Consider the following 23471-nt stretch of genomic DNA (forward strand, 5'->3'; position numbering starts at 1 on the left):
TCATCATTCTTTCTCTTCTCATCGGGCTCAGCAAATTATATTTTATTGAACAACTCTGCTTTTTATGATTGATTTATAGATCAACCAGCATTTGGATGTCCATAAAGTGCATCCAAGAAAAATACTTTCACAGATATTTTTTCTAAATATTTAACACAAAGATTTCAACATTAAATTCTTGTGTGTTTCTGAGCAAGATTGCAGCATCCTTGCCTTATTGAAAAGAGGGGTGAGCTCATGCTGGCTTTTTTTCCCTCTGTCCACACCTTCCCTGCATGCTTTCTTGCCTTTCTGTTCATCGAAGGCTTTCAAATCCTAGATCGGCACTATTGTTTGAGTGCCCAGCCCCCACGGCAGTCAGAGCCCCACCACCATCACTGCTGCGGTACCAAAGAACAAAAGAGAGAGTGTCAGACACCACCCACTAGATCTCTTTCACACCAAAGCCCCCACCTCACTTCCAGATGGGGTTGCCTTTTTTCAGGGTTTCTCTCAACCCCAAGAGTCCTTCAAAATGGAGGCCCCTCCTCCTCCTTCCCCCCTCCCTGAGCCCACCTCTCAGCTGCCCGTCATCCACCTGCTCCACTGCCACACGCCTGTGGCCAGGGCACATCCCCTTTCTATTCTGTCCCATCAGGGAGTCGTGTTAAAATCATTATCAGTTTTTTTCACAAGTAAATCCAAAACTTAAAAACAGGGGTGAATTCGCTTTTCTTTTTTTTTTTTTCAAATATTATGAAAAACATAATTTACAAAGGGGGAAAACATACACGCATAACAAATTTCATGGTCATTCCAGATCTTGCTTGGGCTGCTCTCAAAGCAGACTCGAGAAATTACACTGGACTGTTATTTTCTATCAAAGTCTGACGGCGTCCTATATATAAGGCAGACAGCTGCTCATTTGTTTATTTTTTCTTTCCAAAGCATAAACACGTAGCATCTTTAGGAGAATCTCTGCATCACCCTCCACCCCTGTCTTGACCTTTCCCCTCCAGGGACGGGAAGCGTGCTATAGCAACAGGACACATCTGCTACAAGACAGCTGTTAAGTCTCTTAATGATGATCCAACAGTCAGGGTTGGAAGGGGAGTTAAAGATAATCATTGCTGAATCATTCAGTATCAGCTTTCTTGCTCCAAAACACATAAACCAGCATCCTTTAGCACCCAGTCTTCAGTGTTCAAACTGTAGGTTCAACAAATAAAAATAAGTGTACTTCTATTTTAATCTGATGTAAATCAGTTAAATGCATGCTAATTAGTATGATCAGCCATGATTTCTCCTCTGCCTACATTACATGGATGGATGCAAGCTATGTTGTCACTCAGTAATCAAGATTCATGGAAAAAGCCCCCTTTTAGTTTGCTGGACAGAACTGAGAGCTATTAGTACAATTTCATGTTTGAATTTATGCAGATATATGCATATAACATGTTTATGAGTTCTCTACAGCACTTACTTTGGATTCGTTTAGATTCTGAGCTGCAGGAAATGAGTAAACCCCTTCACTTTACCCTCACCCCCATACCCTCAACCTACCATCATCCTTCAGTCCCTAAGGGTTCAAACACCCAAATCAATTGAAAGAAAGGAAAGTGCACTGTGGTCCTCCTGGTACATCTGTCAGGGAGGGGAAGCAGGAGGGGCTTTACTTATGGGCCATACAGGGGAACAATATCGCTCCATCTGTCACAAACTGTTTCATCTCTGATGGAGTGAAATATAGCTTACCGGGATATATTCTTCTATATCATCTTTGTGTATTAACTTACCACTGCCTAAGTCTTTATCAATTCCCAGAAGCATGCACGGTAGCTTTTTGTCTCGTATTACCTTCCTCCCACCAGCCAGCACTCTCCAGCAACCTTCCAAATTATGCTTTTAAGCCGAGCAGCATGTTAAAAGAAATTGTTCCACTTTGCACAGTGAACCAGTTAATGAAAATGGAACCAAATGATGCACAACCACGCAACAAAAATTTACATGTAAAAAGTTCCTAAATGAAAGTACTGAACAGAAACCGTAATGAAATTGAAAGCTCATATTGTATGAGGAGAAAATACAGAGGGCGACAAAAAAAAAAAAAAAAAAAAAGGGAAAATGCAATCTGTTAATAACCAAAGTGCTCTTTCATATTCAAATAGTACTACTGCTGTGCTTGGAGGAAGGGTGTGGCTGGGTGATTCTTCTTGCCTCCTCAGCTGTCGCGGCTTTGTGACGTCTGTGATCCCATTTGCTCTATCACATTATGCTATCGGGCTGGTGCAGAGGACAAAATGACAATCCTGAACAATATCTCACAAAGTCCAATGGGCTGTTTACTTACTGCCAACAAAATTAAGTTGCCCAGTGATCTGGCAAGTTGTAGGAACAGCACAAAATGGCCAGACTGTTTACTTGAGGAAAGGGAAAAAAAATCCATATCCCCAAGAGCAATGATGTCTCTCTCTCAGCAGCAGGTAAAGCTGCAATCTCAGTCATTCATATTTAATTCCGCAAGAGTTTCCAGGAAGACTAATGTGCTATTGATTTCAAGTCTCCTATTACTGCGAAGGGGGTAGGCCATGAGGGTAGAAAGCTGGACTACAGGGAGCAAACGCAAGAAAATGAAAGCAGAGAGGAGGAAGGAGTGTGATGGAGGGGGAGAAAATGGAGTGCGATGGCTAAAGCTGGAAGCTTTCCTTGGAAACATTACAGTATTCCACATAGAGAGCCCGCCTTATCTAATAAACCACTTATCACCGTCAAGTAATACATAAAATTCTACATGAAAGCACATCAAGTGAAATTGGGATAGAGGCAGGAAATGTGTTCTATCTTATTTACTTTTCATTAAAATTTTCCACAGTGACTCGAAGCTAAAAAACCTCATCTAAACAGAACAACTATTTGTCTGGTGTCCATCAAATATTAGTTTTTCTTTCATTTCAAATAAATACAGAGCAATCAAAAAGAGCTAAAAGGAGAGAATAAAAACAAAGAGAATGTCTAAGAGCTTTGTGTGTTTAAGGTCCCTCCCTTGATACCAGCTCAGACAGGACAAGATGAAAGATTAATAACCAGGGATTTATATTTTAAAAGAATTGGAGTAAAACATAAAGATTTGCCCTGTTCAAACAAACCTTTAAACCATATGAATGTTCATATGAGGATGCACCTGTGACAAACAGACTCTTATGAGTGATAATGTTTGCAACCATATGTCAGTATTTTTTTAATCAAATACCTAAACAACAAAGTTTAATCAATTCAGTAATGACGAGATAAACACAAAACACACCTTTAGCTACACAGAGAATTAACCAGGAAGATTGAAAGTAGAATATCATACATAAATTTAAAAAAAATGACAAGTGCGTCTACTTCAGAGACTTCCTCCCACCAGCCTGTCTACTCTAATAATAGCCCAGAGACAACACATCCAGACAGACAGAGGAAGAGAGGGATGTAGAGAAAAAAGAGACAGAAAAAGTGCAAGAGAACCCATGAGGGAGACCACAAGAAAATTGCCAAATAATACATAAAGGGTTGAATTAGGCCAGTTGCCACTATCAACAAATGTCCTTTAAAAAAAGAGGCTAATTTATTTTTGGAATCTTTCCTGAAAGCAGTAACTGCTTCACTGCTGCTGCCACTAAAGTCTGAATAGCCGAGAGCCAGGCCTGGTGGATGGAGACCACTGAATTAACCAGACCTGCAGGCTGAATCACCCTCCCCATCCCCCAGATAGACTGTCATATAGTGTCACTCTCTCGCTCTCGCCATCTCTCCCCCTCTCTCCTTCTTGCAAATAGACAAAGCCTCTACCTCACCGCAGGGCAATGGCAACAGGCTTTCATTTTGATGTAATACTGAAAGTGCAATAATGATGAGGCACAGAGAAGACCAGGCTAAGGCACTCAGATTTTCTGAGGTTTTATCAATGGTTTATGTTGAATTGCTCCTTCTATTTGAGTTTTTGAGCAAAGCTTTAAATTTGTTTGTTTGTTTGTTTTTTGTGCCTGCATGTTAATTCTTTTTTAAAATCAGTTTATTTATTTTTTAACCCCAATTCTGAAAAAGTTGCAACATCATGTAAAACATGAGTAAAAACAGAATGCAATGATTTGCAAATCTAATAAAATATAGTAAACATATCAAATGTTGAAAACAAAAATTGTACTTAAAAAAACAAGGTGATTTTGAATTTTATGGCAGCAACATCTCTCATGATAACTGGGAGAGGGGTAACACAAAGCTGTTACAGTAAGTGGTACAAACAAGAAACAGCTGGAAGAGCATTTTGTGACAAATAAGGTTAATTGGCAACAGGTCAGTAAGAGGGCTGGGTAAAAAAAGAGCATTTCAGAGTAGCTGAATCTCTCTGAAGTAAAGATGGGCAGAGGTTCACCTATCTGAAGGAAAAACTATGTCTAAAAATAGTGGAACAATTTCAGAATAATCTTCCTCAATAGAAAAGTGGGAAGATTTTGAATATCCCATCAACTACAGTTCATAATGTCAACAAAAGATTTGAGGAATCTGGAGAAATCTTTCTGTGTGTAGGTCAAGGCTGAAAGTCAATACTGGGTGTCACTGCATTAAAGACAGGTCTGATTCTGTTCTGGACATCACTGCATGGGCTCAGGAACACTTCCACGCATCATTATCTGTAAATACAGTTCACCCTGACATCCACAGATGCTGGTTAAAGCTCTATCATACAAAGAGGAAGCCATTTGTAAACACCATCCAGAAATGCCACAGGTGCCACGTCCTCCTGACCAAATAGGAGAGGGAGCATCCAGCCTGTTATGAGCTCCCAGGCCTCTGATGGTGTGGGGGTGCATTAATACCTATGACATGGGCAGCTTACACATCTGGAAAGGTACGATCAATGCGAAAAAATATGTACAGGTTTTAGAACAATATATGCTCTCATCCAGCTAAAAACTCAGCAAAGAAGACTCGGGATTCCTGAACAGCTAAAATCCTACATCTGTAAGAAATGGGACAACATTTGTCCCCAAAAACTTCAGCTGGTCTCTACAGTTCATAGACGTTTACAGACTGTTGATAAAAGAAGAGTGGATGGCCCCATCACAACTTTTTGGAGATGTGTTGCTGACATAAAATTCTAAATTACCTTATTTCTTTCTCAAAAATGATACATTTTTTAGGTTAAACATTTTATATGTTCCATTGTGAATAAAATAAGGGTTTATGAAATTTTCAAAAAAATTGAATTCTGATTTTTTTACATTTCACACATTTGAATTTTTTGGAAATGGGGTTGTATAAATTTCTTTGGCTCCAAGGTGCATTCCACAATATGCAAGGGAAAAAGAAGCACTGCTTCAAGACTCCTAATCACCACTACTAAAGGGACTCTTAACTATAAGGAAATAATCAGTGGAATAACAAAAAAAAAAAGCTTTTAAGCAAAACTAATGCTTGATCCATGATTCAGTAACATACAATGGGCGCTTCAAATGCCCTCTTACCCACAGGGAGAGGATTCAGCTGCCATGCTACTAACCAGGGCTTTAATGAGAGGCCACAATTAAGCCCATTTATTCACATTAAGTGTGAACTGTAAGTGGGACTGCAGTCAGTTGACGGACCTGGTTGCCTTTGTGTTACAAGAGCCGCTTTTATCCAGCCAACAAAAAGGGAAAAAACACAAGCACCTAATGAGTGAATCTCGCCATCTCCTCTCAGACTTCCATATATCCTGGAAGACACACACATCCATGGGCACACACTTGTCGTCCCTCTCTATGCAAACTGACTCAAGGGCTCCAGCGCATCCAGGCTGAGTTGAGTCACTGCTTGTCAGAACAGTGGGGGCGGGGTTAAGACAGACTGACAGTGGGGCTCCATCTCTATCCTCTTATTAACGCTTAACGAGTGCTTTCCTCATGCAATATTCATCTCCACTAATATCATCCAAGCTCTGAGCCAGGCTTGCTACTTATGTAAGGCAATTATGTAAAATATCAGACAGAGCCTATGTTCAGAAGCTTGCTGGAAGAGAGCTGCAGGACAGTGACAGTAAGGAAAGAGGAGTATACAGGAGAGATTTGGATGGAAGAACCTAAAAGTGGGAGAAGCAGAGCTGGAAGGATTTACTTGTGTTTCCTGCCTTTTATCTTCAAGTAAGGACTGACTATTATCCATCCACAAAATCAATCAAGGGCAAGTGTCCAGCATCAATAATGCAAACAATTTTCTTCCTTCCATCATTCTTCACAGCCAGGGCCAGCTGAGGATTCCTCAAGGTCAGTTAAGGACAGCAAGGCAGAGGAAGTGATCACATCAGCACCACTTCAATCAAAAGTTATAAAATACCCAGAAGACATCAGTTCTTCATGATGTCCAAACCTGCTTTTGTGGTCTTGCTTCCTCACATGAACCCAAAGACCCTTGTGCAAATAAACATACAAGCACTAATTTATGCACACTTGCACCCCGCCTCCCCAGCCCCAGGTCAAGGCCCGTTGGGGGTCTGCACAAAAATAGGTCATTTGTCACACATGATGTCCCGGGGCAGGGGATACATTATAGATGAGCCCAAACAGCATGTCTCGGTGAGCACTTACCATCCAGCCAGGCACATGGGAGGGAACAGCAGGAGGTGGGCAGAGAGGGCTGGGAACTCCTCAGTGAGGGGATCCTGTGATAGTAAAGTAAGAAAAAAAATCACTGCTAGCTACAAGGTTTTGGGTAATAAACTAAAAATGACTGATCATTTGGAGCAGCTTGATCAGAGTTAGAGAAATCTTAATTCTCCTGTTTTTTGCTGAATGGATTTTAATTAATTCTGGGGGTGTCTAATTTAGTATTCCCATGTCTGCACCTCACTCTGTGGCTAACCATCTGCCTTGCACACGAGAGGTCCAGAAATCAACCACTCATTGTTGCAATATGGATTTAATGCTTTGTTTTTGCTTGCATTTATCTGTCTTTTTTCCCTTATTTGCTTTAATTGTGTGAATATAAGCAAAAACCGGGGACTCTGAGAGTCTGCAGCATGAATTGCTTTTATTTGCAAAGACAAAGATCTGTGGGGTGTAGTTGTTTGCAATAGTTTCAGACAGGACTAATTGAGGACTGCCGGATAAAGGAAGGAGCTTTGGAAATGCAAGACTGAGTGCAAAATGGGGAAAAGGGAAAAGACACGTCCAGTGTCTTCTGCTGCATCCATCTGTTGTGAAAGTGCAGGTGGAGTCCTATTCACTCTGCTCTGCTTGTGTGTGAAGAGGAGGAGGGGGGGGGGCAGGAAGAAAGGAAGGGCAGTGTGAAGGAGGGAGTGGAGAGATGGAAGGGCAGGGATGGAAGAGGGAAGAGAGGAGGGGGAGGACTCTTGGTGATCTCTCCTGAAGGGGATAATGGGAGAGCAGCGCATTGCAATGGCTGCCATGTAGTACCCTCCCTGCACAATTAGCCAATCAGCAGCGCGCTCTGCCAGCCAGGAGGACGCATAAAAGAAGAACATTGCAGCAGAGGCACAGAAGGAGACTGCGAGAGGAGCGAGGAATTACACACACACATACACACAGACACAAAAACAGCCGAACCAGAACACCCTCCCCTGGACACACCCTGCCGAGGATCACTGCTTCTCTTTTTTTTCTCCTCCTGAACCATCGCCCACGCCACTCGGAGAGAACGCTCTCCATCACCATCATCATCCAGAAGAAAACTCCTTTCTTCCCATTTTCATCCTTGTAGAGGACACCTACAACCTCAGAGGGCTGAGATCCTTTGGCGAAGACTTTCTTTTTTTTTTTCCTTTTTTCTTTTTTTTCTTTTAATTTTTAAGGCCAAGTAATAAAAAGGCCTAAGAGAGTCTCAGCTTTCAGCTTAAAGACCAGTGGAAAGAAGGACCTAGATTTCTTTCATTGTACGTCAAGAATGGTTACTGTACGTATGGCTCTATTTTTTTCTCTTCCATTCATGATGGGGATGTTGTATCATTGCGCATACGTTTTTATCTCACGCCTTTTGATTTATTTGTTTTGCATGTGCACATGTGATGCAGCCTCAGATAAAATGAGAATCTTATTTATTGTTGTTGCAGAGATCGGTGTAATTTCAAGCAGACCTGCGTGGCTGCGATTACATGCCAAAACACACTTGGGATTAGTGTCCTGTACGTTTTTGTCCAATATGCCATGCAGTATTATTATAACGAGATTAAGGATCGATCCAGGCAGTTAGCAGTCCCATACTGTGTGATGCGCCACGCTGCGCTCCAGCCTGCAGTCATCCTTAGCGCTGGAGAAAGTCATTATCCTGCCATTTTAGATGGCTCGGCACTAGATAGCACTAAGCCACCGTGGCTGCTTAAAAGTCAACATGCGTTTCTTTATTTAGACATTCTGCGAGGTCACAATAATGACGGAGATGGAGAAATGCAATAAGGCGCTGCGCTCAGCTGCGGTGGGGGTTGCGGGGCGGATTTCTTTGCCCGGTGCTGCACAAGGATGCTGGAGACAAAACATGATGCCTCGGAGGCTGAGGGCCCATCCAGCAAGGCAAAAAAAGGAGAAAAAAAAGGGTCGAGTCACTCCGAGAGGGAGGGAGGAGGGGGAGATTACGCATCCATTGGTTTCGCTTTGAATCAGACAAAGTCCAAATTCCTCAGAGTTGTCGTTGCGATGCAACCGAGTAAATGGGGCTGGAAACCTCCGAGGCCGCGGCACGCACAAGGCCGCGCGCGGACATCACCATTTTAAGCGCATTTCTTCAAGAATCGCGTCGTATAGTTTCAAGATGGCCATGCCTCACACACGCCGCGCTTGGTGGATAAAAGGAGATGGAGGCAGTGATAAACGAGCTTTGCTGCGCGCCGACAGCCGGGTTGGGCGTGTCTCTCTGCTGGACTGGAGCATCAAACGAGGGCCTTGAAGCCTTAAACGACCTATTCTTTTTGCCTCTTGATGTGCTTGATTGCGCATAGTTCATTTAAGCAATCAATTAAAAACAAACCGTTTTACATAAAAAAATGAAAATGAAACAATAAGAAAACAAGGAATGATACAACCTCGATATTGTCTATACAGACATGGATAAATAACTTTGTTTTATTCTAATAAGAAATGAGTTAAGTTACATTGAAGTAATATTTAGGAAAGGTCTAAACTATTTAGTTTATGGCTAATTTTAGAGCGTAAAATAAATCATTCACCACATAAAGGGAGGCAGACGCGCGTTGCAATACTGAACCAGAGAAATTTGTTTTGGCTCAGTCTGTCCACTTGACGCATGTTTGATTTTTTCTTTGTTGAACCTTTTGTTGCTCTCAGGCCTCGATAGTGGCAGCGTCTCCTCCACATGGTCCGCAGTCCCCCGATGCCTGTACCGCAGTGCCAAGCAAATAAAAGCGTTGAGTCAGATAACCTTTCCGAGGCTCTTACACAATTCAAGGACAAGGACAGGCGAGGCCATGACTGTAAACCAGCTGTTTAGTCTCAAGTTTAAACTACCCAGCCTCGTGCTGTCTTTAATATAGAGCTGAACATCGAACACTGGAAACCTTAAGTTAGATTTTTATTTATTTTCTCCTTTTTTAAGCAGATGCAAATTATTACAATCAAAATCCGTATAAATGCTTTATGTTGTTGTTGTTATTTTCAAGATAAACAAGACTGAGATGTTAAATGCAAATTATGAGACAATTTGCCTCCTGTTGACTGTAATCACGATTAAAATATTATATAGATATATAAGCCTTGTATGGAAGAACTTTTAAGAGAGTTTACTATTTTTAATATTAACCAAAATGGGCAAAAGTGTTGCTCATAATAACAAATCTCTTTATAAAAACATTTTCATTTGTCTGAAATCTTGGCTTTTTACTGTAGCTTACAACTAAATCCAAGAGCACCCATTCTAAAACAGAAAATACAAAAACGGGCTTTAAACATATTTATTTCTAATTGGGTATTTGACCCATCCTTGCGTTTTTGACTTGGAGCTGGCAACTGTAACGAGCATTGTTCCCGGAGAGTCCTGCAGCCCCTGGCCACGGCACAAAGCGCCACTGTTTACATTAATATTCATAGTGCTGCCATAGCCTCTGCCAGAGAGAAGAGGAGGAACGGGTGGCTCTTTTGTTTGCTCCTTTCAATACGTTTATTCAGCAAATAGGCGCTCCGCTCCATGAATGCCTGCAGAGCGCAGAAGTCCGGCGTTTAAAAAACAGCTAAATAGGAGAAACTGGGGGGGAAATAATGATACATAGAAACTATTTGAATTGATGTCAGAATATCCAACTAAAATATTTGAAAATCTGTAAAATGTAAAAAAAAAATCCTCGATGCTATTTGGTTGTTTTCTTCAGCTTGAAATGAGCCTGGCCGAAAGCCACTCCCTTTTCAGCACGCTGGATAGCGCCCCTCGTGCTCCAAGGACCTGTGAGACAGATTTGTCTCCTCCAGGCCTCTGACGTTGTCTGCTATCATCTCTATCAAAGCAGCACATATACACCCAGAGAGCTGCAATCTTTCAGAGAGCTTTTTATTTGTCTTCTGTTGAGCTGAGAGGAGAGGATGGAAACTCAGAGCAAGGCTGAAAAAAAATACAAAATAAAAAAAACTGTGACTCTGCTAGTCCTGTTGTGTTCCAGCTGCCACCGTGATCCTTTAAGCTGCAGAGTGTGGCTAATGCCCTTTGTTTGGGATAATCCTGTAATCTGTGTTATTTAGAAGGCTCATTTACACTTTAGCCTATGTGTTCGGGTTTGATTTATCTCGTCCAGTGAAAAATCTTTAGACAATGTGGGCTATATATTTAAAAAAAAAAAAGAAATACACAATTTTATTAAAAACACAACATTTATAACTACGTTGAGCTTTAATCAATGATTAGACTTATCTAGATGAAAATGTGTTGCAGCAAATACATTTAAGCTTATGATTCACAAACACTTACATACTGGAACTAAACAGGCTCCTGACTGTGAGAACATAATTTCACACATTTCATGTAACATCTACTTTATGGCATACACTGGGAAAAAATACATGAACTAACTGTGACAGCTTGGAGCTGCTGTGTTGCATCTTGAGCAGAAATTATTGAAATGCATTAGAAAGTACAAGGCCACAGCCTGCGTTTACATCCAGTCTTGTAATGTTTCTGTGTTTTGTAATTTAATTGTGTATGGTGTAGGTGGTGTGTGTGCGTGTGTGTGTTTGTTTGGCAACGGAGGCTGGACTCCTGTTTGCGTGCAAGTCTGCGACCATGTGTAGGCGAAGCTGATGCACTTCATTAAATATTAAGCGAGGTGTCACAGAGCCCCCAAAATAGAAAGAAAAGCAGTGGTGGGGAACTCAAAAGTGCTGCAGGGGATTTTATATCAGAATTCCTTTGTTATGTTTTTGTCTTTACAGGAGAAAGACCTCTTGTTTTAGTTATAAATCTCTGGATTTGTAATTGAAAATTCTAAATATTTTCTGATTACTTGGGCTTTTCCTTCCTCTAACATCACATTAGGCCACAATATTGTGGCTGTTGCTGTACAATATAAAATAAGACAGCCTATAATGAAGCTTACATCAATTCCATTAGTTTTAAAATGTCTTTATAGCATGCTAATGCTTTTTTGTTTTTGTGTGGAACTTGCAATATTTATATTCCATGACCAGCCTTTCAGTGAATTATATAATTTCACACAGTTTGCTGGTGATGTTTCAGCTGCTATGCTGAGGTTTTTCCACTCCACGAGTCAATTTTTCCCCTAAAATGTCTCTTTTTCTCCCCCTTTTCAAATCTCTTTTGTTATTTTTTTGGACACAGTCAACTGCTTCTGTTCGGCACATGCATCATAGAACAATTTCCTGCATTAATATTAAAATAATAACAAGAAAGCAGCTTAACGCCACCTTTTGTTGCTAAACAATAAAACAAATTCTGTCTCTCTCTTAGTTACACATCAAAATCTTATGTGACAGCTTGCTGTTGAACATTGTTCACCCCAGGTGCATTGATGTGTGTTTGAAGTATTTTATTTTTAAACCATCACCATGCTGCTTTCTTTTTGTCATCATTAGTTTGACTTACTGAGATTTATTGTTTGTGCAAAGACATACAATATAAACATGTGCACATATCTGCACATCACAAGCACAAACAAACAAACATTCAAAATAAAGAAAGAAAGCCTGTCAGCCATTAGAAACAATGCTGTCTTTGAGGGGGCTGTTACCTGGGCAACAAGAGTCAAGGTGAGGCTCGAAGCTCGACAGCCGGATACAGAGATGATGGAAAAATGATTTCAGTGCACAGACCTGTTTACAGACCCAAGAAAAAAGAAAATTGACTCGTGAAATAAGACCCCTCCCCAAAAAAATGTTTTAGTTTATGTGGTTTGCTAATGTAACTCACACAGCCAATACAAATAAAAACATGCTGGTTGAGTTACAAGAATTAATAAGAAAAAAGGATAAACCTTCTTTATATATTTTTTTAAAAAGACACTAAAAGAATCATATATTGCTTATTCAGCTTTATAACTTTCATACAACTACACACTGTTAGAGAATAATGTCAATTATCAATTTACATGTGTTTAAGTGGCATCTATACCGTTTTTTTAAATGATTTAAAAATTTTGAAGACTCACTGAATAACTCATTTTCCACTTGGATCTACATTTTAAACCTCCAAGAGCTTCAGAGGGGCTCATTTTACTTTTTGCTGACATACAGAGCAACCATGTAAGAGACCCTTAACGCCACAGTCTGACAAACCTGTTAACGTTTGGACCTTAACAGCATGCAGTCATTTGTACAGACAGTTTACAGCAACAAAATGTACCAAAGTGCATTTCAAATATAACAATAAATTTGTTGAAGATATACTTAAAATATGCTTTTTCAGCTTATATGACTCATCCTTCTTACATATGCACAGATATACTTTAACAACCTGGTTTAAATTTTAATTGGATGATGTCAGTCAAATTAAAACTAAAGTAAAATACACAAAATGTTTAAATACAAATATATTTTTGCATCAAAAAAATAAAAGTAAAATAAAAAAACAGCAGCAAATAACCCTAAAACTGTAGCAAGCCTTCTTTTGTGTTCCATGTAGACTTGTTTTTTCCACCTCTATAGTCTGTTTTTTATTCACTGCAGAAATCTTTGCAATTAACAAAGTACAATTCATCTGAATTTGTTTCAGATCACTATAATTACACTAACAAACCAAACAGACATCAAATTTTCTGTAAGTGAGGCACAACATTCAAAATATTGATCCAGACACAAAGAACTCAGTGTTGAGGAAGAACTGGAGCAGGAAGTTTTCTTCAGTAATGTTTCTTGACATTTCACTTTGCCTAAATTAGACAGCATGGTGCATTCAACACAAACAAAAGAGACACAACTAAAATAAAAATAAAAATGTTGTTTTCTTTATTTTTCATTTTTCTGATGATAAAAACAGAAGAATGAATGTGTAATTATTTTTTTTTACCCAACCATAAAATGCCTTATTTATTGGAGTGTTAAATTCATCTGACAGCTCCTTCGGTCCCTTGCTATCCTCACAACCTCCATCACTATTATCGGTCCCTGTATAATGATGCAATGGCGTTTGACCCTGGAAGAGAGAGTGGGGGGAGGGGAGACGTAAGGAAAAGGGACTGTGACATCTGCAGGACCAGAGGCAGGGAGCAGCAGAGGAGGAAAAGATGGGGCAAAGGGGGAGGAGGGAAGGGTGATAAATCAAATCCTGTCCACCTCCTTTTTAGCAATGCTGATTATTAACCTGCATTTTAGACAGTTATAAAGTGGACCGTCTGTGTGCTCGGCTATGCTCATTCCTTATATTAGCATTTGTATTATAATATGTTAAATAATAAATGTCTAATATATTTATATCACTGTACCTTGCCATGTATCTCTGTAAATTCTGAATCTAACTCCACCCTCTTTCTCAGCAGATAATCAGCACCATGGAAACGCAGGTGTCCAATGGTCCAAGCGGAACCAGTCTGCCTAATGGCCCAGTCATCAGCACAAACGGCTCCACAGATGACAGCAAAACCAACTTGATCGTCAACTATCTGCCTCAGAACATGACCCAGGAAGAGTTTAAAAGTTTGTTTGGTAGCATCGGAGAGATCGAATCTTGCAAGCTTGTCAGAGACAAGATAACAGGTACAAAGTGCTGAAAAATAAAACAAACTATTGCTCCCACTGCGTTTGGAAATACTCATCAACTGTATCACTGTTTCTTTGTCTGCAGGTCAGAGTTTGGGATATGGCTTTGTAAACTACGTGGATCCAAATGATGCAGACAAGGCTATCAACACACTCAACGGTCTCAAACTACAGACTAAAACAATCAAGGTGGGGGACAAAAATCACTTCAAAATTCATTTTGGATTCTTGACAGCATGCCAGACAAAGGGAAAGGAAGTGGAGATTTTGTCAAGGCGGTGGCTGAAAGAGGAGGCAGAGGATGTAAAAAAAAAAAGGGGGGGGGGCAAAATGGGGAGGAGGGGGAGGCAGAAGGGAGCAGTGGCTTGAACAAAGGAAGGATGAAAAAGGGTGAAAAGAGGAGGAGAGCATGGAGGTCAGAAAGCAAGGGGTGGACAGCATGCGGTTGTTATTATGATGGAAATGTAATTAGGTAGCCTGACTGTGCTGCACCAGGGTCAGTGCAGGTTAGCCCATCTGCCTCCAATCCAGGCTAATTAGGGGCTTCTTTGTCCCAAAATCAGATGATGAAGAGAGGGGAGGGTGCAGGATGGCGTGTTATTAAACTCTGATTCCTTCCGTCCTCCAACCCAATCAAAGTAGACCCAACATTGGAACAAATTGCAAGATAGAGAAATCAAATCTTCAGAAAGGGTAGCAGGTGATGTTCCACCAGATGTTTGTGAAATGGGGTGTCAAATTTGATACATTGAGCTCAAGTTTAAATCATGGACGTGGCTAACAGAAAAGATTAAAACTACAAGATTAATTGAGCAACAAAAGGCAGAAAGCAATGAAACATTCATGACAATTAATCACTGGGTAATTTTAAATATCTATCGGATATACAGAAAAATGTCACTGTCATAAACTTTTTTTTTACGCAGACAAAAGCAGTTCATGTGGTAAATATTTTTGATCTCCCTGTTGTTGCACGAGGCTTCAAAGAAAGGAGTGAGGTGTGAGGGAGGGGGCAGCAGTAGAAGGACAGGGAGTAGCTCAGAGAGCAGAATGCCAATGACAGGATTAGAGGCCATATGGGCTTCAGGCACCATCTGTACTGTGGGAGCGACAGGGAGAGGGTTAATTATAGGGCAGCCTGTGTTCCCCGAACAGAGCAACTCCCCCCTGACTCGTCCAGAACACCCTAATCAGTGCACCGCACAACCCTCCTGCTCATACAGTCTGTCTGTGGACACAATAGGCACTGGTGCTTAGGGCTGATGGATGAAATCAGAACACCTGTATTCACCCAAAAGATAATACACACATTAACTTGGTATTCCAGCTTTTCTGTCCAAATAAAAAAAAGTATACTTCTTGATCGTTTAAATTCTCTTTATGATAATAAGCGTTGTGTTTATAAGCTGCAAGGATTCCTGAAAACCTTGTGTTGCACCTTCAATGTTTGCTGTTTTCCTGTGGAGCTGTTCCCTCCACCCCATCCCCAGAGATCAGGCTCAAAAGAAGGAGGCAGGACAGCAGCTTGGCCTATCTCAGACAACACTCACTCTGTCTCTCCATCACACACAAACACGCTGCTCTTAACAATGCACTGAAGTGCTCTATCTGTCACACAAGTGTTCATAGGCTCCCATAAACAGAGAAAAACAACAATAGGTCAATCACTGGAACGATCGCTTAGATATTGTTTTGCCAAAGTGGGAATAAAAATGTGCTGAAAGGGGACCAACCAACAGGAAAACCTTGAGGGATATAAACAGATGCATCAAAAATGATGCTGCTCTAATTAAGTCTCTGGAGAATTTAGAAAAATTATTAACTAAGGCTGATGTTTTTCAGTGCAAAACAAAGAACCCTATCGACTTGTTACCCAATGATTGGATTCGGTTGAAGTAATACTTATACCTGTCATGTTGTTTTTGCCTGTGGTGGTCTCATTATGGCTGAGTTTCATATTAAAGACACAGATTGAGGACAGAGACAGACAGAGACAAATTAGTCTGAGGAGAGGAGGATAAATCAGGGATTAGGATTCAGTCAAGTCCCAAAAGACTTTGCTTACATTTGATTCCACTTTAACTGTGATTTAAGACACACTTAGACTTTACAGATTTTCTCCTGTGTTGCAGGTATCATACGCCCGGCCAAGCTCAGCTTCCATTCGTGATGCCAACCTTTATGTAAGCGGACTCCCCAAAACCATGAGCCAGAAAGACATGGAACAGCTGTTCTCCCAATATGGCCGCATCATCACATCCCGCATCCTTGTGGACCAAGTTACAGGTACAGCTTTACTGCGCGTCTCACCCTGCCAGGGTATCCAGACTTTTGGGCAGCAGTGGTCACCGATGCCAAAACAGTCACGTTAGTTTGCTTTCTTATTCGGAGCAGGCATATCCCGAGGAGTGGGCTTTATCCGGTTTGACAAGCGAAATGAAGCAGAGGAGGCCATCAAAGGTCTGAACGGACAGAAGCCTTTGGGTGCTGCTGAGCCCATAACTGTCAAGTTCGCCAACAACCCCAGTCAGAAGACAGGCCAGGCTTTACTGACTCAGCTGTACCAAACTGCTGCCCGTCGCTACACAGGACCGTTGCACCACCAGACTCAGCGCTTCAGGTACTGAACCTTCACCGACCCCACCCTTCATTGAACCCCCATCATTAACTTGTCGATTGTTGATAAATCAATTAATGTTTCAAAGCAAAGTTGCATGTAAACTTTCTTCATTTCTGAGATCAAGCAAAAAAATAAATAAAATTAAAAAATTGTGTGAATTCTATTAATAATATGCAAAAAGTGTGAGGTCTGAAATGTATAAAAACAAACATAAGCATTTTTTTATCATCAGAAAAGCTACAATTACTTAACTATTAGTTACAGTAAAGACATAATTGGCAATATTTTACTTTCCCTCCTTCTCACTCTTTTTCTCTTTTAAACTGCAGTGTGATCCCTTCACTGGGAAAGGGACCAGATCCAAATAACAGCTCAAACACAATGTAAGACACTAGATTTTTCCAGGTTTAAGAATAACATTAATTACATTTGAATACAGCCTTTACTTTTTAAGGCTTTATAGGCATCAAAAGAATTGAAACTACTACATATTTACATGCTAATGTAATGAAAGATATAAAGTTTTGTAAGTCAAAGTCCTTAGGTATTAATTATTTGTAAAGAAATCTCAAAGAAACTGTTGGGTGGAACGGTCTCCTTTGAATGTATACATTTTTAATTAAGTAGATGTATAATGGCCTATGTTTGCCTTACAGTAAAGCTAATAAATGACTCACAATAAACAATAAATACCAGCAGGACTATGACTCGTCATAACTTTGTGGGTGGATGATTTGGAAGTGCGTTGAAGAGAAGGTTGCCCTCTGGAGGCCAGCTGATGATGGAGCTACATATTAACCATGAAAGCCCCCCACCCTTCCTTGTAGATCCCATAACTAACCTCTGCACCCCCTTCACTCTCCCTCTTGCGTTGCAGACTCGACAATTTACTAAACGCCAGCTACGGAGTCAAGAGGTAAATGTCAAAGGTGTACCTTCAAAAGCATTCATGCCAAGTTAAACCTCAAACAAAGTGCCCGGAATACCACATGCTGATTCCATCTCTAAAATGAGACGTAATGGCCATGATTTTTAATACCCACAGCCCATTTTCCCATGTTACAGAACACAACAACAACAAAAGACTTTCTGTAATTGCAATAAGCACTGACACAGCTTTCTAGCAGCAGGGTATTCTGGCATGGCTTTGTTTAACCTTTTCGTTCTTTTGTTTTAATTATTACAAGTAATTTATCTGTATTTATTTATGAACTAACATTGTTGGTTTCAGTTGCTTTAATGTTCCCTTTTTTCACCAGCATGGACATACCAGATTCCGTTTGCGTCTCTTCTGTTTTGCTCCAGTTTTTTGTATGATTTGATTCCAGTTTGCTTTTCATCCCTCTCTAGGTTTCTGTGTTTTGTTCCAAAACTGTGATTTCTGTTAAACATCGTGATTCATGCGTTTAATCCTTCCAGAGACTCTGGTCAGCAGAGAAAATATGCACCATTGTGTGGGTGTCTTGTCTCAGGGCCACACAGTGTCATTCTGTATGACAGCAGGTAGTTTGGAGCCACTGTGGTGCCCACACATTTTTATCTACTTATGGCACAGCAGAGGGGATGGAGATGGGGTCCCCAGACTCCACAAACTATCATTTCTCACAGACACCTTTTCATAAAAAGAAAGTGTAGAGTGCTGGATGCTATGTGGAACTTCAGAATGACACCCATGGTAGTTCTCCTGCTCTCTTCCCCAGATTCTCCCCCATCACCATTGACAGCATGACCAGCCTGGCCGGGGTCAACCTCACTGGTCCCACTGGAGCCGGTTGGTGCATCTTTGTCTACAACCTGTCGCCCGAAGCGGATGAGAGCGTCCTGTGGCAGCTCTTTGGGCCTTTTGGTGCTGTCACCAATGTCAAAGTCATCCGTGACTTCACCACCAACAAATGTAAGGGCTTTGGCTTTGTCACGATGACCAACTACGACGAAGCCGCCATGGCTATTGCTAGCCTAAATGGCTACCGCCTGGGTGACCGCGTGCTGCAGGTTTCCTTCAAGACCAGCAAGCAGCACAAAGCCTGAAAGAGAGGCTGCTAGTACCAGCTCGTTCAACCTGCAGGGAGACGTACCTGAGCTCCCTGTCATCACTCTACATGGGCCTGGACTGAGTCTCTCTCTGACATGATCTCACACAAATTCATAAGAAAGAAACCACAAAACACAGACATGTAGGCACACATATACGTACATACACACGCATCACACAAACACATCCAAGCATAGATGAGTCAGAATTTCAAACAAACACACTAGAGGAGTTTCTTTTTTCTCTTTACACGACATGTTAGTCCTTCCCTATATTTGCCTGGATTGAATTAGAAGGGGTACGTAGCTGGTTTTTGGGGTGGGGGCAAGAGCTATCTATTTAGAAGACAGTCTAACGAATGTGACAGAGAATGTGTACGGAGTGCTTTGATTGAATTCAGGCAAATAATGACAACTGATGAACGAAATGATCAAAAATCAAATATGTGCAATTTACCCAAACTCTTACCCCCACCATCTCTCCAATTATCTTGCTGGAGGGGGATGTAGTCACTTTTTTTACACTTGGGCATTTTGAATCAGTGATTTTTTTAGATCAAAGAAAATAAAACTAAAAAACAGTGTTCTCTTATATACGTCTAATAAAATATTACTATATATTCAATATTTAAGGTGGTTATAATAGCCGAGTATGTAAGCATTTTCTAGAAACTTTGACTACTGTTTCCTGACCTGCATTAGGTGGTGCCTACAGAATAAAGGCATTTTCTCTACTATATCAGAGCTTGTTAGCTCAGACCCAACACAATTTAGCTCAACCGAAAATAACGGTCAAAGAAAAGAGTAGTTCGAAGGCCATCAGAATCACTCTCAGCCTCACAGTCTCACATCATAATAGGACACTTCACAGAAACACAGATCAGAAATCACACATATTTAGTCCTCTAAAGCTGTATTTTTTTTTCTAATCTCATCCATGCGATGGATTTCATACAAGCAGACTGTCTGTGAACTTAGAGCAGAGCAGCAGGGCTCCCATGGCGATGACGTTCATTAGTAATTCTCTGCTGGGCAAGAGAGCGATGAGTGTGAGGGGAAAACTATTTCATCATAGTGCAGACACAACAGAGGAAAATACCGGTGTTTTTTGTGTATTTTTCATGCTTTACGAGGCGCTTTATTCTGCCAGGCATGGCCAGCCACAGTCTGGTGAGAGATCCTTTCATCTGAAGGTGTCAAAAGGTCAAGAAAAAAATGCAAACACGATGTCAATGCCTACCAAGCTATATTATTTATGATCACAAGGTTTGAATGTTACTGTTCATAGCTGCAAAATACTTAGCTTGAAAATGATCTGAAAGTGAAGAGAAGCAAGAACATAAAGGCGCCGGTATTGTTCTTCAGGTTAGTAAACAGCCAGGGGCTCCCTGAATAAATGAAATCATATCTTACATTTAAGTAGCATCTGCAGTAACTTGACTTGAGATTAGAAGACAACAGTTCCTGTTGACTGATCGTTTAAACCTGACTAGGAGTCATATCTGTAATAGACTATATCTGTTTGTGTTCCAATTATCACTGATCCATTGAGCAGAAACACTCCTTCCACATTGCCAAATGTTCTCGAGGTTTACTTTAAGACCCTTCGATTCTACACAAGCTTCCAGGAAACTCTGAAAAACACAGCTGTACAACGTGAAGCTCACAAATAAGTGGCATAACTCTACTTTTGTTCACAACAGAAGAAGTATTTATGAATTTGCTTCAGATCTGTTTGGCACAATCACAAAAATAGCCAGTTTTAAATATCCCCAACCCAGGAGCATGAGGATTATTTATGGCACCTTTGATGGAACAATAAAGGCCAACCTGTCTGGCTTGAAGTGTCTGTTACAGCTCAGACTTTAAGATTTACCGCGTGGAGAGCTTTCGTCTTTTAATATCAAGACATCGGCACTTGATAAAAGATTAAATAAGGTCAACTTTGTTCAAGTCAGTTTTGCTTTTGCTTTTCTAAGTGACGCTGTGTTAGCCAAAGAGGACGATCTCTTTGAAAAGGATTACATTAGAGATGATCTATTTTTATACATACAAAGGAACAAGACCTTGTGCTGAATTTTTACAGATTCTTAAGCTTGGAAAAATTGGGACATCGCATGGCTTTATTTTAAAACCCTCTGATCTTTGCAGAGCAAGAGGAATAAAAAAGTGTGCGATGTTTGGGTGGGGATTTACGGAGGGGGCGAAGGAATCGAATATCTCACTCAAACTTAACAGTCTAACCATGTCAAAATGAAACAAATCTCTGAAATCTGACAGAAAAAAAAATCCAAAATGGTCAGTTAAACAGCTTGGTTATGATCTGACAGACACATCTACTGTATATCTTTGAGCGCTTAAGATGCACTTCTATCTTTTGTTCGAACGTTGTGCATGGTGTTGCTTCAATGACGGCACAGCAAAGTGAAGTTCTTTGACTTGAGAATCCCAGACAAAGCTGCAGCGAGACTGGCTCATTGTCCAGCTCAAAATTTAAAGAGCTGCTTGCAAATAAAACAAACAGAATCACAGGTTCAAAACAGCAATGTAGATTCATAAGAAACACTGAGCTTAAATCTTTATGATTAGATAAATTTGATTTTTTGCCAAAGAATTGCTTTGCAAGTCAGTACCGAGAAGGTTAAACTAACTGTATTGTTCCCTGAGTAATTGCTGTACAAATCGATGTTATTTACTTAACGAGGACCCTCTGCAATTTGAGTTATAATTACTTTTGAATATATGAGTTGCGCGCCAACAGTTTTTATTTCTAAATCTAAAAAAACACTATACCAAATCAAACAAATGCAAGCAATCCCATTTGCACACATGACATGCAGTATCAAAAAAAGCATATCGAAAGGATGAATCAATTCACCTCTTGACCAAGGAAAAAATATGCATCCACCTAATGTATTTCCCCTGACATTTAAATCATCTGCTTTGTCTTTATCTTTTAAAACATTGCAAATACTTTCACTGACATCTTTTGATCTGACTCATACTGTTTCTCCCCCGCAAGTACTGACCAAATGAAGGTCTAATCTAGCTAATTTGGTTTGAGCAATTTGCAAGCGATAGCACAGTAAGACCGAGCACTTGGTGAGCCCAGTGATAGACATTAGTAACGACGAAGATAACAGGCCACACTAAACTGCAGCTGGAGTCGTTTACCCAGCCATGTCCAGTCTGACCCAGTCATCCCACAAAACCAAACCCACAGTCTGAAAAACACCCTCTCACCTATACAAAGACCTACACCTGATGTACAGCAGAGAGCCAAGGACTATGGCAGGAAACAGTACTACACTGCTTGAGCAACAATATTCATTTAAAAATAAAAAGACAAAAAAACTTTCCTATGGAACAGTAAGTGCAATGTGCTTTGTTTTTATATTGACTGAGAACAAATGATATATATTTTTAAAAAAAAGAAAAGAAATGTCACACTGAAATGGTTTGCGGAATCGTGAAAGGAGCAACTGTTCAGGCAAAAGCATTCAAATGAACAGACTCATTGATAAATCGAAGAATGAGAGCTCTGATCTTTAAATCTCCATGATCACTTCCTCAGTCCCTAATTTGTGCTCTGACCATGCAAGCTCAAACTGCATAATTGGCTGACTTAATAGAGCTATATCACGACGAATTTGAAAGGAATACTGTTGAATATAACATCAGTTTTAGCCCATGTCAATTTCAAATATCATTTTCCTGTAATTTATTGATTTCATTTACATATCAAGACTCACTTGTTAAATTAGTGTATTTGTGTTGTTGATGTTGCCATAGAGAACACACATGGGTCAAAGATTATGTTTAGTTGCATCGATTGGGTAACAAGTTTGTTATTTTTTTCCATTTATTAGTTGCAGTTTTTACAGTGTATGCAGATTTTAGACTTAGTTAGATTCTTTTTTTTTGTTTTGTTTCAATCAAACTGTGTTCAATTGTGTTTGTAAAGTCTGTGGTAGCTTTTGTTGCAACATAAAATAATTTAAACAGAAAAAATTCAAAATAGCGCCAACAAACTTGTATTATTTGGGCGACTTTAAGCTTGTAGTTTTAACTTATTGTTAACTTAAAAACTATTTATTATTATTATTATTATTATTATTGCCTCGTATAAAGTATGTTTTGTGTATATTTATGGTTTATTTCCTTATATTTGCAAGTTTAAAAGATTTTAAGTTTGCCAAAATTGTGGTAACACCTTTTTTGTTTCTTAAAAAGGGGGACAAATAGAAAAAACAGCTTTAGAAGTACGATTTGGAAACGTTCTCCATAGTCAAAGAATGCACTGCTATATTTAACTAATTGAAGTGTATAAACATACATGCTGTGTGCTAGATGTTATGCCTTTACTGCCTGTGTTCTGTTTGTCTTGTTAAATGAAAATCTTTTAATTATTTAATCTAATCACAGTCTTGTTTTTCCAACCACTCAGTAAGCCCCCCCCGAGACGTTGAGCGGCCCCTTTAGCGAGGCTTTGGGCCTTTTCAGGGTCCAGCAGATGTCATGGAGCAGTTTGATTTGCTCACAAGATGCTTTCCTGCTCCGCTGATGGGTTCAATTTCCAAAAAAATACTACATCACTGCTTTGAATTTTGAGACCACCTGAATCAATTTGTGCTAATATATCAAAGTCGTTCTGTGTGCAT

The 23471-nt window shown here is 40.1% G+C and overlaps 1 protein-coding gene across 13 annotated transcripts; it reads left to right on the forward strand.

Annotated features, from left to right (window-relative positions):
* The first annotated feature begins 7373 nt into the window (after positions 1–7373).
* On the forward strand, positions 7374–23029 carry elavl3 (ELAV like neuron-specific RNA binding protein 3). 13 transcript variants are annotated; one of them, XM_017429332.3, is made up of 8 exons: positions 7376–7908; positions 13937–14156; positions 14245–14348; positions 16292–16445; positions 16551–16779; positions 17109–17162; positions 17657–17695; positions 18459–23029. In XM_017429332.3, exons 1-8 carry the CDS (start codon positions 7900–7902, stop codon positions 18805–18807), a joined length of 1158 nt encoding a protein of 385 aa, XP_017284821.1. In that variant the 5' UTR covers positions 7376–7899; the 3' UTR covers positions 18808–23029. The 13 variants fall into 13 exon arrangements, with proteins under 13 accessions (XP_017284826.1, XP_017284828.1, XP_017284821.1 ...); XM_017429335.3 differs by having other exon boundaries at positions 18480–23029; XM_017429334.3 differs by having other exon boundaries at positions 7379–7908; positions 16554–16779.
* The last annotated feature ends 442 nt before the right edge of the window (positions 23030–23471 follow it).

The sequence above is a fragment of the Kryptolebias marmoratus genome, linkage group LG12, assembly GCF_001649575.2.
Source record: "Kryptolebias marmoratus isolate JLee-2015 linkage group LG12, ASM164957v2, whole genome shotgun sequence".
NCBI classification, from domain to species: Eukaryota; Metazoa; Chordata; class Actinopteri; order Cyprinodontiformes; family Rivulidae; genus Kryptolebias; species Kryptolebias marmoratus.